Genomic DNA, 13,431 nt, shown 5'->3' with positions numbered 1-13,431 from the left:
TGCTGGGAGCAGGGTGCTGCTGCGAGCTCCCGGGGGCGCGGGGGCGCTGCGCTCTCCCTGTGCAAGGAGTGGAACCATTTGCAAAAACAGATTGCAACTTTTAAAGTGTTAATTGGATCTCTTTCTAATCTAGCCCTGATTATACACACACACGCGAACACAAAAACTTACAGTCATCTGTTCCAAGGGCTAAGATCACTATTTTTTTAAAATGCAATTTAAAAATCTATTAATTCATTACATTGAGCCATACTTTGCATTTCTCTCCAACAGGATAATGGATGTGTTCTGTATCATAATTACAGCCTGATTTACAAATGAGTACAAATAAAATTAGAAGACATTTTACAGCTTGGAACACAGGCTGGATTGTGAGCATCATCCAAGTCCCACCGCTTTCGGCTTTAACAAGAGGGAAAGGCTGGAAAGAGCCTGGTATCTTACAGCAACGACAGCAGCACGAGTTGCTGCTGCCCTTTGCTTACTGCTTTGGGCAGGAAAGTCAAGGTCTTAGAAATTTTTTCCCCATCTTGTGTCATGCAGAATCAGAGAATAGTTTAGGCTGGAATTTAAGACCTCTGCAGGCCACCCCGCAAATGCAGAGGGGTTCCCCCAGAGTGAGGGGACACTGTGTGGATGGGACACCGCGCAAGATGAGCAGAGGATGCAACTAACTGCAAGGACCAGAGGAGCAGCAGCTCTCAAATGTCTTGCTCAGGAGAGCACCTGCTCCATCGCTGCCTTTCCAGGCTGGGTCTGTCCAGGATCTGCCCATACAGCCTGTCCCACAAGAGGTACCTGGCCTTGCTCAGAACAGGACCAGAGACTCGTTCTTCCTTCACGTCCCTTTTTCAAACCTTTCATAGAATCATTTTGGTTGGAAGAAACCCTTCAGATCATCAAGACCAACCATAACCTAAATCTAGCACTAACCCATGTCCCTAAGGGCCTCATCTGCGCATCTTGTAAACCCCTCCAGGGATGGTGACTCCACCACTGCCCTGGGCAGCCCATTCCAATGCTTCACAACCCTTTCCGTGAAGAAATGTTTCTTAATATCCAGTCTGATGAACTGGGACTCAGGCCACCCTCCAGATCCCCTCCCTGAGCAAAGAGGGGACCCCTCCGCTTCGTGCCCACCCCCTGTGTGACACCCTGGCTGGTGCGAAATGCCTCCAGGAGCTGCCGGAGAGCAGATCCCAAGGTGGGCTGTGACACTCGCACGCCAAGCTGGATGCATTCCCACATCTCGCGGCGCTGAGCTCCGCGTCCCTCCGCAGCTGAGTCAGTCCCCTGTCTCTGCGGGGAGCGGGAGGTGTCTGCGCCGTGCCCGGGGCTCTGAGCCACCACCGCCCACAGATGCCCCATGTCCGCCGGCTGCTCCAGCACCGGAGGGAGTCGCGTGGTGGAGAAGAGACAGCGCGAGCAGGTTAAAGCCAGGCAGGGAGGCTTACCTTCCTGTCCAGAAAGGATGCAATCAGGCCGAAGTTCTTCGGATGCTGCATGAACCTGCAGGAGCGAGAGGGAAGGGGTTAGTGTGGTGCCGGCTCCGACCCTCCTCACAGCTGGGCTGCCATGTCCTGCACACCCGGAGCAGCAAGGCCGGCTCCCCGAGGGACTTGGGAGGTTGAGAAAATATTTGTCTGCTGCTCAGCTTCCCAGAAAGACCAGAACTTTAAATTTAGCCCAGTGGAGCTGGGCTGGTTGGAAGCTTCGATGCACAGATGTTCGTCACAGGGTGGGAGAGGGCAGGAGGGCTGGCAGTGCCCGACAGCTGCCTGTCACCCTGCTCCATCCCGTGGCCACCCCAGCCTGTACCAACCGCAGGACGGGCACAGAGGGCAGCTGCACACCTGGCTGAGGCCTCAGGATTTGGCAAGGAAAGGGCAAAGCATCACCATCAACGGCCAAGCACAAGCACCCCACAGCATGGCCGGCGGTGCCCCTGCTGCTGAGCAGGACCCCAAGCCTGGCTGGGCTGCCAGACACAGCTGCAAAGGACGGGAAGGGAAACCCAAACCCCAGGAGGAAGCACAGAGCTGCCACGTTGCCGAGTTGCTCAAGAGATCCCCGGTGAGGGACGTGTCTCCTGCCCAGCGAGCGAGGGGGCTGTCAGCAGGCTCGGGAGGGAGCATCGCCCGCCGGGGGAAAGCTGGCCCTGGGTGCAAAGACGTCTCCTCCAACAAATCCCTTCGCCTAGCTGGTGGGGAAGCGCTGATGGCAACAAGCCCATGTCAGGAGGTGCTCCTGCTGGCAGGACAGTTAACCAGTGTGTGGCCAAAGCATGGGGAGCCCAGTGAGTAGTGATCTTGTGCCAGGGCTGGGGCACAAGGCAGAGCAAGGGATCTCATCCCTGCTGCAGCCAGCACGAGGCTTTTGTGGTGACAACGTGGGATGGGGAGGGTGTGGGAGCATGGACAGCAACAGGAGCATGATGCTCAGGCGCTTAACGGGGTTCCCAGTCTCTGTCCCACAGGCAGCTGCAGCCTTTCTACCATCGAGTGTCTTGAACAGTAAGACTTATCTCCCAGATACAACACAGACACCAGGGGAGATCGCCCAAGACATGTGAATAAATAAATAGAAGAAAAAAGAAACTAGAAATGCTAGGAAAAAAAAAAAAGAAAAAAGAAAAGCAACTGGGCTGCTCAGCCTGAGATCGGAGCACAGCTCTGGAGCTGTACAGGGCACAAACCAGGGGCTGACCAAGGGACGGGCGTTTCAAGGCCATGTTATCAACGATGCTAACACAGGGTCAAGGGACAATGCTGCGTTCTCACCGTGCCCAGCACCACAGGGCCTGGATGCTGAGTGGGACCAAGGGGCATCGCAGCCATCCCTGCTGCTTCACCTAAACCATGGCCCCCAGTGAGCGGACTAGTGACGGGCTCTTAATAACGAGACCTGAAATCCTGCCCAGAAACAAATAAATCAGACTCTTCCTCATGGTTATGTTTTGACAGCCAGAACAGTTCAGACCTGGAGCCTGTCGGCCTTGCAGTGCCCAGCCGTTCTCTCCAGGAGCCCCTGCCCTCAGGGCTGAACAAAAGGTCGCACCAGGTTTTCACAGTCTCAGGAAGAAGCCACCTCTGGGTTACGGATGACACACTGGGTTCACCTCAAAAACCCAGGTGAGAAGCTGTGGCACACCAGGCAGCTCGGCTACCCACACACCGGGATCGGGGCAGGACTCCCTCAGCTCTCCTCACAGCTCCAAAGCACCAACCTCTTCAAATGAGCTTTGTAAGAGCCCTGAAATCCTGCTGTATTTATGCCTCGAGCTCTGCAGCACCCACGGTGATGACACAGAAACCATCGCGCACGGCAGGATGCAGGAGCTGGGTGTGGATTCTTCCAGCCCCATTAGCCAGACCCAGCCCCGCCATTAAAGAACAAGCAATTAGCCTTTGCGTCATTTGTGGGCAAGCCTTGCTGTTTGGAGAGTCACATTTTAAGGCTAATTAGTAATGAGGATTCTCCTCTACCAAAGGCTTGGAAGACTGTTTGCTTGTTTTGTTCTTTTTTGGTCCATCTTGGCAATTAGTTGTTTCAGCTGCAAACAGGAGTCGTCACGAGCAGGGACGGGAGGAGAGATTCCTGGACACGGAGAAGCTTCCAGCGTGGCTGGCCGTGGGCCTGCTGGTAACCCACAGAGCTGTCCCATGATTGTTTGGAAGCCAGATTAAGGTGGCCCTGTTGCAAGGGACGAGGTGGCCCTGGCAGACCCCTGTGTCCCTCATGTCTCGAGCAGCGAGCCTCGGCAGAGCTCATCCTGCTGCAAGCTGAACTCCAGCTCTGTTTTCACAGGCACACAAGGCACATTGGGGACACCAAGGATGCTCCATGTCCTCCATGCAAACACACCCAGGTCCCCACTGGGCTGTGAGATAAGGCAGAGTCTGGATATGAGACCGAGCTGGGACCCACAGTGTGGCTGACAGCACAGTGGTACCCAGGGAAGGGATCAGCATCCCCCAGGTGATCTCAGGCATTAAAGTGAAGCCGTTCTCAAGCGCTGCTTGCAAACAGGAGACAGCACCGCAGCTGGAGTGGGCAGGTGTCTGGTGTGGGAATGCACCCACGGAAACAGCAGCCGGTGGGAAATCCCGCGGAGCACAGGACCGAGCGCCGAGGGACAGGCACAGGCTGGAAGCTGCAGCCTGAGGGGGTCTGTGGGGGGGTTGAGTGCTGACAGCCCCAAGAAGCCCTCTGGACACACAGCGCCCAAAGGACAGGCCTGTAAATCCAAAAATGTAACAGCGTATGGAGCACAGCTTCACTGGCTTTATCCTTAAACTGGCTGATATGACAGGCTATGCAGTAGCAAAGAAACTTCTAAAAAACACTTGCAGCTCTCGCCCTGTCGCGAGCAGCAGCCTCCATCGCCTCTACACCAACCACACAAAATGGCCTGAGGTTTCCGTGCGAGTACATCACCCTGTGTCCAGGTCCAAGGTGACACAGCGACCATGGCTGTGTCCCTCCAGGATTTGACAAGCCCTTGGGCAATTCAAGACTGTGCTGGGGCCCTGGCCAAAGCACCGCACAGGTCCCATCTCGCGCTCCCCAAGGGCTACATGAGGAGGTGCGGGGGCTACACTCACTTTTCCCGGAAGGTTTCTTTCTCCTGCTCGCTCCACATATTCATCACCTGCCGGTCCTTGTAGACCTTCATGGGGTCATCCATGAGGCCGTTCATGTTGATGAATTTAATGCGCTGCTGGTCAGCATCGTAGAGCATGGGCGGGATGACGGCAAGCTGGCGCATCTGCTTTTCCAGGTTCTGTGGGGAAAAGCGGAGAGAACAGTTGGTCAGCACCACCGGCCCGCAGGGACCACAGAGGACAGATGTTCGAGAGGAAAAGACAGGCGGAGGAACAGCAGAATTCAAAAGCAAGCACTAGACAGCTTTATTGCTGGGGTAATTGTAAATTAAACGCTGAAAGAGGCAATCGCTGTCAGCCAGGAAACAATTAATCTTTCATTTTGAAATAAAAGGCTTTAAGATACCATGTGGAAATGCCTGACTTAAGCAAAACAGCTCCTGATCATGACGAGGGACAAGTCAGAGCAGCGGTGGCACAGGGAATGCAAACCCTTTCCAGCCACCAAACCCATGGCCATGGGGAGGTTCAGCACCCACCCCAAATTGCAAGGGAGGAGGGTCAGCTCTGCAAAGCTTTCTGAAAGGGGGAGTAGAGGGAAATTTGTTTCCCTTCCACAGGAAACCTAATATTGTTCCAGGAGGTTTCAAATGTCACCGTAACAGGGCTGTCATTCCTTTCTTTCCTCTTACTGCAACACCTTGGGACAGAATCTGCTGCCTTCACTCCATCCTATTCAAGTGCGAAGCTCATCCAGAGCCCTGGTTGCACACCAAGACAGGGCAGACTGGGCACACTGGTTTCCTTAATATTTGCAACACAGAGGCCAATGTGATGTCTCATTTGTGCCGCCCCCTACCCGAACACTGGGACTGTCCCTTCTTGCTGGTGGTCCCCTGGCACAGCTCTGCCCTGGGAGGACAGAGGGATGCTCCGGTCACCTCTTTCATTTGCTAGCAGCACCATCACTCTGAGTCCTCTCTGTCACCTTAGATGGCACCGGTCAGACACAAATTCCAACCCTTGACCTCTGAAGGCCAGGTCTCAAGTGCTCTTATTTTAATTTACAGCCAGACGCCAGTTCCATGGAGAACAGTAACATCCACACCTTCCAGCACTGCTCAGCTTCCCCACCATGACTGCTCAGACCCAACCTCCTCTTCCTAAAATACATCCCTCTGCACAGACACAGGCGTTTCAACTCATTTCATCACCTGCTTCATCCTCACTAGGAAGCTTTCTGTTTAGCAGTGCCTTGCTGCTCAGCAGAAGGTTGTCGTGGTGGAGTTGAGCAGCGCACAGAGCAGGAGGTCGCAGGCAATCATCTAACGCTCCCCTTGGCCACAGCCTCTGCAGAGCTGTGAAATTTCCCTCTGTTTCTGAGATCCGCGTCCTCTCGGTCACCAGCTTAACTGGCAAACAGCAAACTGGGACCTGGGGCAGGGAGCGAACTGGGTGTGCAGGCAGCAAACGTCTCAGCTACGGCAGGGCAATGGCTGCTGTCCCCTCCCAAACGCGCTCCGCTCGCTGCGGCTCGCCTCCGTGCCAAGAGAGCGGAACCCTTGTGAAACCAAATCCAACCCAAGCCAAGGTCACGGGGATGTTTCGAGATGAATGGAGCACTCCCAGAAGATCGTGGGCCAACTGGCTGACGTACAAACCATTCATTCCATAGGATTCCCCTGTGTCGAGCCGCACAGCCCATTCAAAACAAAGCGGAACAGAAAAACCCCTCCACCCGGCAGCCAGGGCGCCGGCTCCCTTCCCACCTCCACTTGCAGCTTAAACTCACAGCCCGGAGGTGTCTGTGGGTGCTGCCCGGGATAAGCAGCATGCCAGGGTTTCACGTCCCTAAGAGGAATTTGAATGCCAATAAACTCTACCCACTGGCCAGCGGCTCCCGGGGCTCTTTGCTCCCTGTTTTGCCCCTGCAGAACCACCGCACACCTTCGTTACACCGCTCGGGTGGCTGGAAAGATGCTGCTGGGTATTAAAGGAACACCTCACTTTGGATCCTGTGCAGAAAGTGTATAAGGCATCATGGCAACGTGCCCAACCTCAGCATGGCCTGAACTTAGTGGGATTTGGGACAGATTTCACCATGGGACCTGGCCGTACTCCCCTGGTTTCCTCAGAGAGGAGGGGAGTGAGGGGCAAAGAGGAGGAGAAAGGACAACCTGGTCTCACCTCTTGTTCCGAGAGCCCGTCGATGATCTCGGACACCTCGTGCTCACTGCGTGCAGCCGACATGGCGAGCCCACCGCTGCCCCTCTGTCCTACCCTGCTGGGAAAGGGCGGCGAAACACTCAGACACTGATGCTCCGCTTCGTTAGCGGCAAACCACATTCATGACACCTCGCCGGCCCTGTTGTCCTCATTGTTGACCTCCATAATGACCATATCCCAACGCCCCACCCAGGCCACCCCATCCCACACCTGACAGCGAAGCCCAGAGAGCGCCGTCCCCCGTGTCTCTCAAACCACCTTCCTTACCTGTGTCAACCTCCTGGGCCACTACAACAGAAAGGACATTTCATACCCAGCCATACTTTCCCCCATACTTTCTCCTATTTACCACATCACAGCAACAGTGTAAAGGCGTCAGCACTAGCACTGAGCCATCAGCGCTGTTTGCAAATGTTGCAGGAACTTTTAAATCACAACCAGCCATTGACATCTAACCCCCCCAATATCACTAAGTTTAACAGCCACGCATCCCAAGGAATTAAAACTTTTCCTATTAAGCACATAAAAGCTCTAAACATTTCTCAGTACCATTTCTCCCCTTCTCTTCAAGATAAAATAAAGCCACCATTGAGGGAGTTTGGACCCATCCTGTTGTGCGCGGGGCACGAGGATGGGATGCTGGCACAAGGGTTTAGATTCTGCGCACAGCAGCTGTCCCCGGGCAAGATCCCGAGCCTGAAATGGGAAGGATGGAGCGTTTTCAGCAAGAAGGGTGGAGATAATGAAATCGTGTCTCCTCTCAGCAGGAAACAATATGACCTCAACTGCGCTTCCAATGAGGAGGAGAAATGAACAGTGGATGGGAGGGACAGGGGACATCCCTTTCAGTGCAACACTTTGCTCCTTCATATCATCCGCAGTTATTCCTGTAACCTCTACAGATGTTTCTTCTCCCTGCCCGTGCTCCGATCAAAACACGTGCACGTATTAAATCATCGACATGACCAAATCCATCTGCAAGGCTTGTATATCTTCATTTAGGCCCACCAGTAAGGCAGTAATTAGTGCTATCCCAGCCAGGAGAGACGGGCAACCACATTCCTGACATTTTTCCTTCCCTCTTGGCTCTGTGATGAGCCACCCTGGGGAAAAAGCAGCAAAGCTACACATCTGCTGGCTTCTGCCTTCAACTAGAAGGGGAGAAAAGGGACTGGTGGGCATCCCAGCCCGCTCCTCCCGCAAACAAACCCCACACCCATCCCCAAAGAAAAGAGAAAGGCTGTCTGATACCAGCTCAGCCCCTTCCTACCGCTTCTCCTCTAACCTCTGCATCCGCTCTTGCAGTTCCCGCTGCTTCCGAATCTCCGGGAATTGCTTTTCATAGTATTCCCGCACTTTGCTCTCCTTGGCACGGCGCCGGGGGTTGTTTTCGATGCGCTCCACTTTTTTTTCCCAGGCTTCCATCAGCTGGTCATAGCGCTGGCAAAACTTCTGTTCCTGGAAGGGCAGAGGGAGAGAAGGAGCTCAGGAGATGCCTGGGAAGGGCAGCTCCTCCCGGCCTTCCCCTCGATGGCTGCTCAGGCTGAGCACGAGTCACGTTGCTTCAATAAATACGGTTTATTAGGACACGGACACGCTCCAGGGTCTGGGCCCAGCCCCAGGGGAAATTCTCAAAGGCAGGTCATCAGGTACCCTCAGGCTTTTCCCTTCCAGCCCCAATACAAAGTGGTAAAATCAAGACTCCGGCCCAGTGTGGCTTTGTTCACCCACCACACGTCCTGCCTGAACATCTTCCAGCATCCTGGGTGCTTTACTGGTGCCCAAACTCTGGTGCTGGGGAGGGAGCCCCTGCCCTGACACGCTGGCCATGCAGGGGAGAGGGCAAGTCACCTGCCTGAGGCCACCAAGCAAAAAGGGACCAAAACGTGGCCTTGGGAGGGGACACAGGAGGGCAGGGATGGTGGCCTGGCCACACCACGATGCCACCAGCTCCTCCACCGTCCTGGAAAGCAAAAGCATTTTGTCAGCTACTGCTCCTCCTTTTTGGCTCAGGAGCGGGACGAGCACAGCCTCACTGATGGCGAACCCAGGTTCTGCTGAAACACGGCACTGTGAGGGGTTTCCACGCCGTGTCCCCGCCAGGTGACATCCTCACAGCACACCCGACCCAGCTGCCCTCATGGGTCCAGCATCGCGCTCCACCCTGGGACTGATGGGACCGTCCCAGTAACCACAACATTAAAATGTCATTTGCAACACAAATGAGCCTCTCCCCACCTTTCCCCAAATTGCTCCTCCCTCCTCCAGCCACCCTCTTGCTGGCAGAGAATGCCCAGGAACAGGTGAGGTCCGCACCAAGCTGTCCAGCCACGGTCCCCACCAGCCGCAGCGGTGACAGAAGCGATGGTGCTCAGCCTTACGTGAAGGCAGCTGGGCAGCCAGAGGGGGTTTTAAGGTTCCATTTTGAGCCTTCTAGGTCCCAAATTGGGAAGCGAAAGCAGATGCCGCTCTGCAAAAAACCTCAATGGCAAACCCCAGGTCACCTCCTGCCCCGCCGCCGCTTTCCAGAACAGGCAGCTCGGCACCGGCACTGCAGCAGAGACAATAATCTCATCTCTTGCCATCGCTGCCCCATGGCTGCAGGGAAGTCCAAAGCTGCCAGATTTCCCCGATGTGCTCTGCTCTTGTCTCGCTCACTCTTGGCCACAAAAAAAACCCCCACCAAAACGGAGGTTAAAAAGAAAACAAACCCAAAGCAATCGAAACACCCAGTTCCAGGTCAGGAGGAAGCCGGGTGATCCCAAGCCAGGCAGGGCTGTCGTGCTGGGGACCCCGAGGTCCGTGGCCCAGCACCGGTGCCAGGCACCCACAGCAGCCCATGGTTGGCATCACACCGATCCTGGCACAGGGGTTTGGTCCAGGCAACCCAGACCTGGCACTAACCCAAACGCAGCGACACATCCTGCGGTCCTGTGGACTTTTGGAAGCACCTTGACAACAATGTGGGGTGGACAAAGCACCTCACACCCCGCGGCTGATGCAGATGAACACTTCCCTCTCGCAAATAAATTAAATCCCATTGTCGCACCTGGAGCCAGCAGCTTTCCTGCCCTGCATGGATGCACAGGAGATGATCAGGTTTCAAAGGGAGCTAAAAGAAACAGCCATAACACGAGAGCAAGGAATGAGAACAAAAATAAAAATGCCTTAAAAGTCAGGGGAGGGCAAGGAGCTACGGGTAATGCCAACAAACCATGGCAGCTCCCAGAAATCTCAGCTGCCGTGTTTCTACCCCCCGAGAAGTGATGCTATCACCCCCCTGAAAACGAGCGCTCCCACCCTGCCAGCAAATCTGCTACATCCTCCTGCTTTCAGAGCATTGCATTTGGGAAAAGGCTAAAAATACCTCGCAAAGTTTATCAATCCTCAGTGCCGGGAGGCAGCCCGTGCCCTGTGCTGTGCGCTGGCCCAGCATGGGGGCTCGGTCTGGTGAAAAGCTTTGAGGTTTCGAAAGGGTTTTCGCTCCCCATGGGAAGGAGCGGGCGCTGGGTCCCACGCCGGCATCGCCCCGGCAGAGCCGCCTGGCTGTTCCTTTTCCTCCTCTCTTTGGGACAACTGGACAAAAGCTTTATCCAGAATTCCTCTTTTAAGGAACTGGTACGTGCGGATGGAAAAAGCAACACCAACATCACACGGCTGGTTCCCCCAGTAGCTCAGGCCCTGGCAGCAGGACGGGCAGCACCAAAGGTCCTGGCTCAGCCCTCAGGGCACGACTCTGCCAGGCGCTGCCCAAATCCTGCTGACTTGCATCTGCTTGTTAAAGCCCCTTCCCACCATGGAGCACAGAGATCCCTCCTGCCACGCGAGCTTCAAACCCCAGCACAGCCGGGCTGGTCTGCAGCATCCCCGCCCAGCGCTTTTTGGTCCAGCCAAGATACCTGCTCCCTGCCACCTTTTCTCATCCTTCAAAATCCAAGATCACAGGCACCTTGTCATGTGTTCCTTAGATCTTCACAGCTCAGGAGAAGCTCCCAGTCAGGCACGTAGGGAGCAGAAGCGTCTATTCCTTCCTCAAGCATCCTCTGAGCAGCCTTAAGCGAGCGTGTCCATTCCTGAGCAACCATCTGTACCAGCTTTTAGCTTCGGTGCTGCCTCTGCTCCCCTTCCCGGCTGGGCTGCCCAGCCCAGCAGCCTCTCCATCACACCCGTAAGTGATGGCGAGCCAAACCGGACTTGACATGCGTATCTAAAAATGGATGAGTAGTAACGCCGCCGTAGCAGCTGAAGGCAGCTCGTCGGCTGTGCCAAGCCCCAGCCCTCCCGCTGCCCACGCTCCCGCGGCTCCGGGGAACAGAGCAGCTCTTTGGAAAGGAGGGGAAGAGCGAAGGCGACAGGAGGAACCAGAGCAATTCCTCTGCAAGCCCCACGTTTTGTTTCCCTGGCCGATGGAGATAAACCTCTCACAGCCAGCACAGCTCCCTTTGCCCTTTGCTCTCTGCAGCATCACCTTTCTGACAGCAATTAAATGTCTTCTGCTGTACCAACCACAACGCAGGCAGGAGGAAGCCCTGCGGATCCTCTGGTGGGACTTCTCAGGGCTGGACCCACATGGACCGAGCTCTGACCCTGCCCTGGGCAGCAACAATACCCCGGAAAGTAAAAGAGCCAGAAAGAAATGCTGGCATGTAGATGGGCTTTGCTAAAAATAGGGTCTGCTACAAAATAGGCAGAAAAATAGCTAAGCGGACCCATTTTGCAAACAGAATCAGCAAATGTATTCACTTTGCAAATTCAGCAACCGTATGTTGCCTATTTTGTAGAATAGGCAAAATGCTTCCCTAAACTGAAAAATCCCCTTTCAAGGACACTGAATAAACTGGCTGGCAGAAATTCACCTATTTTGCATGACAGGCGACTTTACCGCAAGTTGTATTTTAGGAATCGTGCTCTTGCAGCCTAATTAAACCCTTTCCCCCAGCTCCTCGATATTCACAACAGAGCGACTCTGGATTTAGCACAATAACCGGTCGTTTCCACCAGAAAGCAGCTCCTGGGCAGTTCCCTTCTGGTTCAAATAAAACCACACGATGCTTTGCAATCCCTCTTTTGAGGACGGGAACATTGATCCGCTTCCCACAAGTGCAGAACTCGGCTGGGACAGGCGAGGTGTGAGCCCTGGAACACCCTTGCTAGGAACACGGAAGAAGTTTTATCATGGAAAAGACTAAACACTCATTCAGATACAAACGCAAGACACAACCATCCCCCTGGAGTGCAAGATCCGTGGCTTTTGGAAGATTGCTACAAAATGGAGGAAAAATAAGAAAATTTGATCGCTGCCTCAGAAATGTCTGTGTAAACAGCCTTATTAGAAACTGCTTTTAAAGGCAGAGCCTTCCAACCACTTCTCAGGGCTGATTATTTTGAATTTTTCCAACAATTCCTCCCAGTTGAAGCACTTCCAGCACCAAAGACATTGAGAAAACCTGCACCATTGGTGACTTAAGATTCTAACGCCAGCACCTGAGCCTGGGCCAGGACAGAGACACCGAGTCAGGAACCGCGATTTATATCTTCTGCGTACAACACAACGCCCTGTGTCATGAGCTGAATCAGCCTTCACAGAAAGACACTGAAAAAATCCACCTTCCCCGTGGGGACCACGGGTTCTTCTGGTTCCCCTCCTGTGCTGGTTTCACCTCCCAGCTCCAGCGAGCAACTACCGCAGGAACGGTCAGCATCAAAAAGTCCAGAGTTCTGTAAATCCCAGTTGAACTTTCTCCTCTGTTTACTGGGGACTTGCAAGAAACGTCTCTGAAGTCTTATAATAAACCTCATCTTCCCCCTTATTTAACCAAGAACCATCTCCTTGAAGGACTCTGGGAGTATCTCATGGGCAAAACTGCCTAGAAATGAACTGGTCAGGGCTTGATTTTTGTTTTAAACCACAAATTCCTGGAACATCACTCCGTGGTCAACTGGAAAGAGTCAGCTCGATCTTCAGAGCATTTATCGGAAGCAGAGTCAGCTTGTTTCACACCTCTCTTAGGGTTCAGTTACTCACAAACCAGACATTTACGCTGTGAATAGGCTCTCTGAGAGCAACGAAGAGCTCCGCTGTGATTAAGCCAACCCCGCGTGTTTGCTCTGTGGGGGGGACTTGCAGAGGGAGGTGCTGCCTGCAGCGGGATCGGGGATCTCTCCTTTACATCCCAGTTATTTTAAGCATAAGAGATGCCACAGCAATGCAAGAGGCAAAGAACTGAGCCCCAGCACTTCTCTGCTGGAAACCATCCTTTGCTTTCTCACATAATAAATTACGTTGCTTTATACATGTAAAATAAGGTACTGGGGAATCACTTACCCACTGTTTGCGAGCATGATTTCTCCTCTTAAAGTACAAAATTAACTTTTTCCGCATTGCCTGGTTTCTGTAAAGGAAAAAAAAAAAAAAAAAAAAGAGGAGATCCAATTAATGAGGTAGCTAAAATCCCAAGCCTGGCTCTCCCCACATCCTGGAGGGATGAAATTCCCTTGACCTGGAATTGCACGCGCTTCGGAGCTGCAAATGTGGTTGTCTGGGGACCCCACGCCAGCTTTAGAGAAAGACCGACAAACCCTCCGACACAAGGAACTTCAC

General features: G+C 53.8%; 1 protein-coding gene across 12 annotated transcripts in view; it reads right to left on the bottom strand.

Moving 5' to 3' along the window:
• Positions 1–13,431, bottom strand: part of NCOR2 (nuclear receptor corepressor 2) — a 226,376-nt gene that overhangs the window by 73,858 nt on the left and 139,087 nt on the right. For 8 of the 12 annotated variants that reach the window (XR_010607082.1, XR_010607083.1, XM_065646424.1 and 5 more), the window contains exons 9-13: positions 13,156–13,222; positions 8,101–8,288; positions 6,792–6,885; positions 4,605–4,783; positions 1,455–1,509 (exon numbers count right to left, since the gene is read on the bottom strand). Coding sequence is in view for 10 of the 12 variants with exons in the window: in XM_065646424.1 (XP_065502496.1) it covers positions 1,455–1,509; positions 4,605–4,783; positions 6,792–6,885; positions 8,101–8,288; positions 13,156–13,222 (583 nt within the window). In the remaining 2 variants the exon portion in view is untranslated. Of the gene's footprint in view, positions 1–1,454; positions 1,510–4,604; positions 4,784–6,791; positions 6,889–8,100; positions 8,289–13,155; positions 13,223–13,431 lie in introns of all 12 variants that reach the window. The other 4 variants (XM_065646422.1, XM_065646430.1, XM_065646423.1 and 1 more) reach the window with 2 other exon arrangements.

The sequence above is a fragment of the Caloenas nicobarica genome, chromosome 16, assembly GCF_036013445.1.
Source record: "Caloenas nicobarica isolate bCalNic1 chromosome 16, bCalNic1.hap1, whole genome shotgun sequence".
NCBI lineage: Eukaryota > Metazoa > Chordata > Aves > Columbiformes > Columbidae > Caloenas > Caloenas nicobarica.
This window is presented reverse-complemented; position numbering and strand designations above follow the sequence as displayed.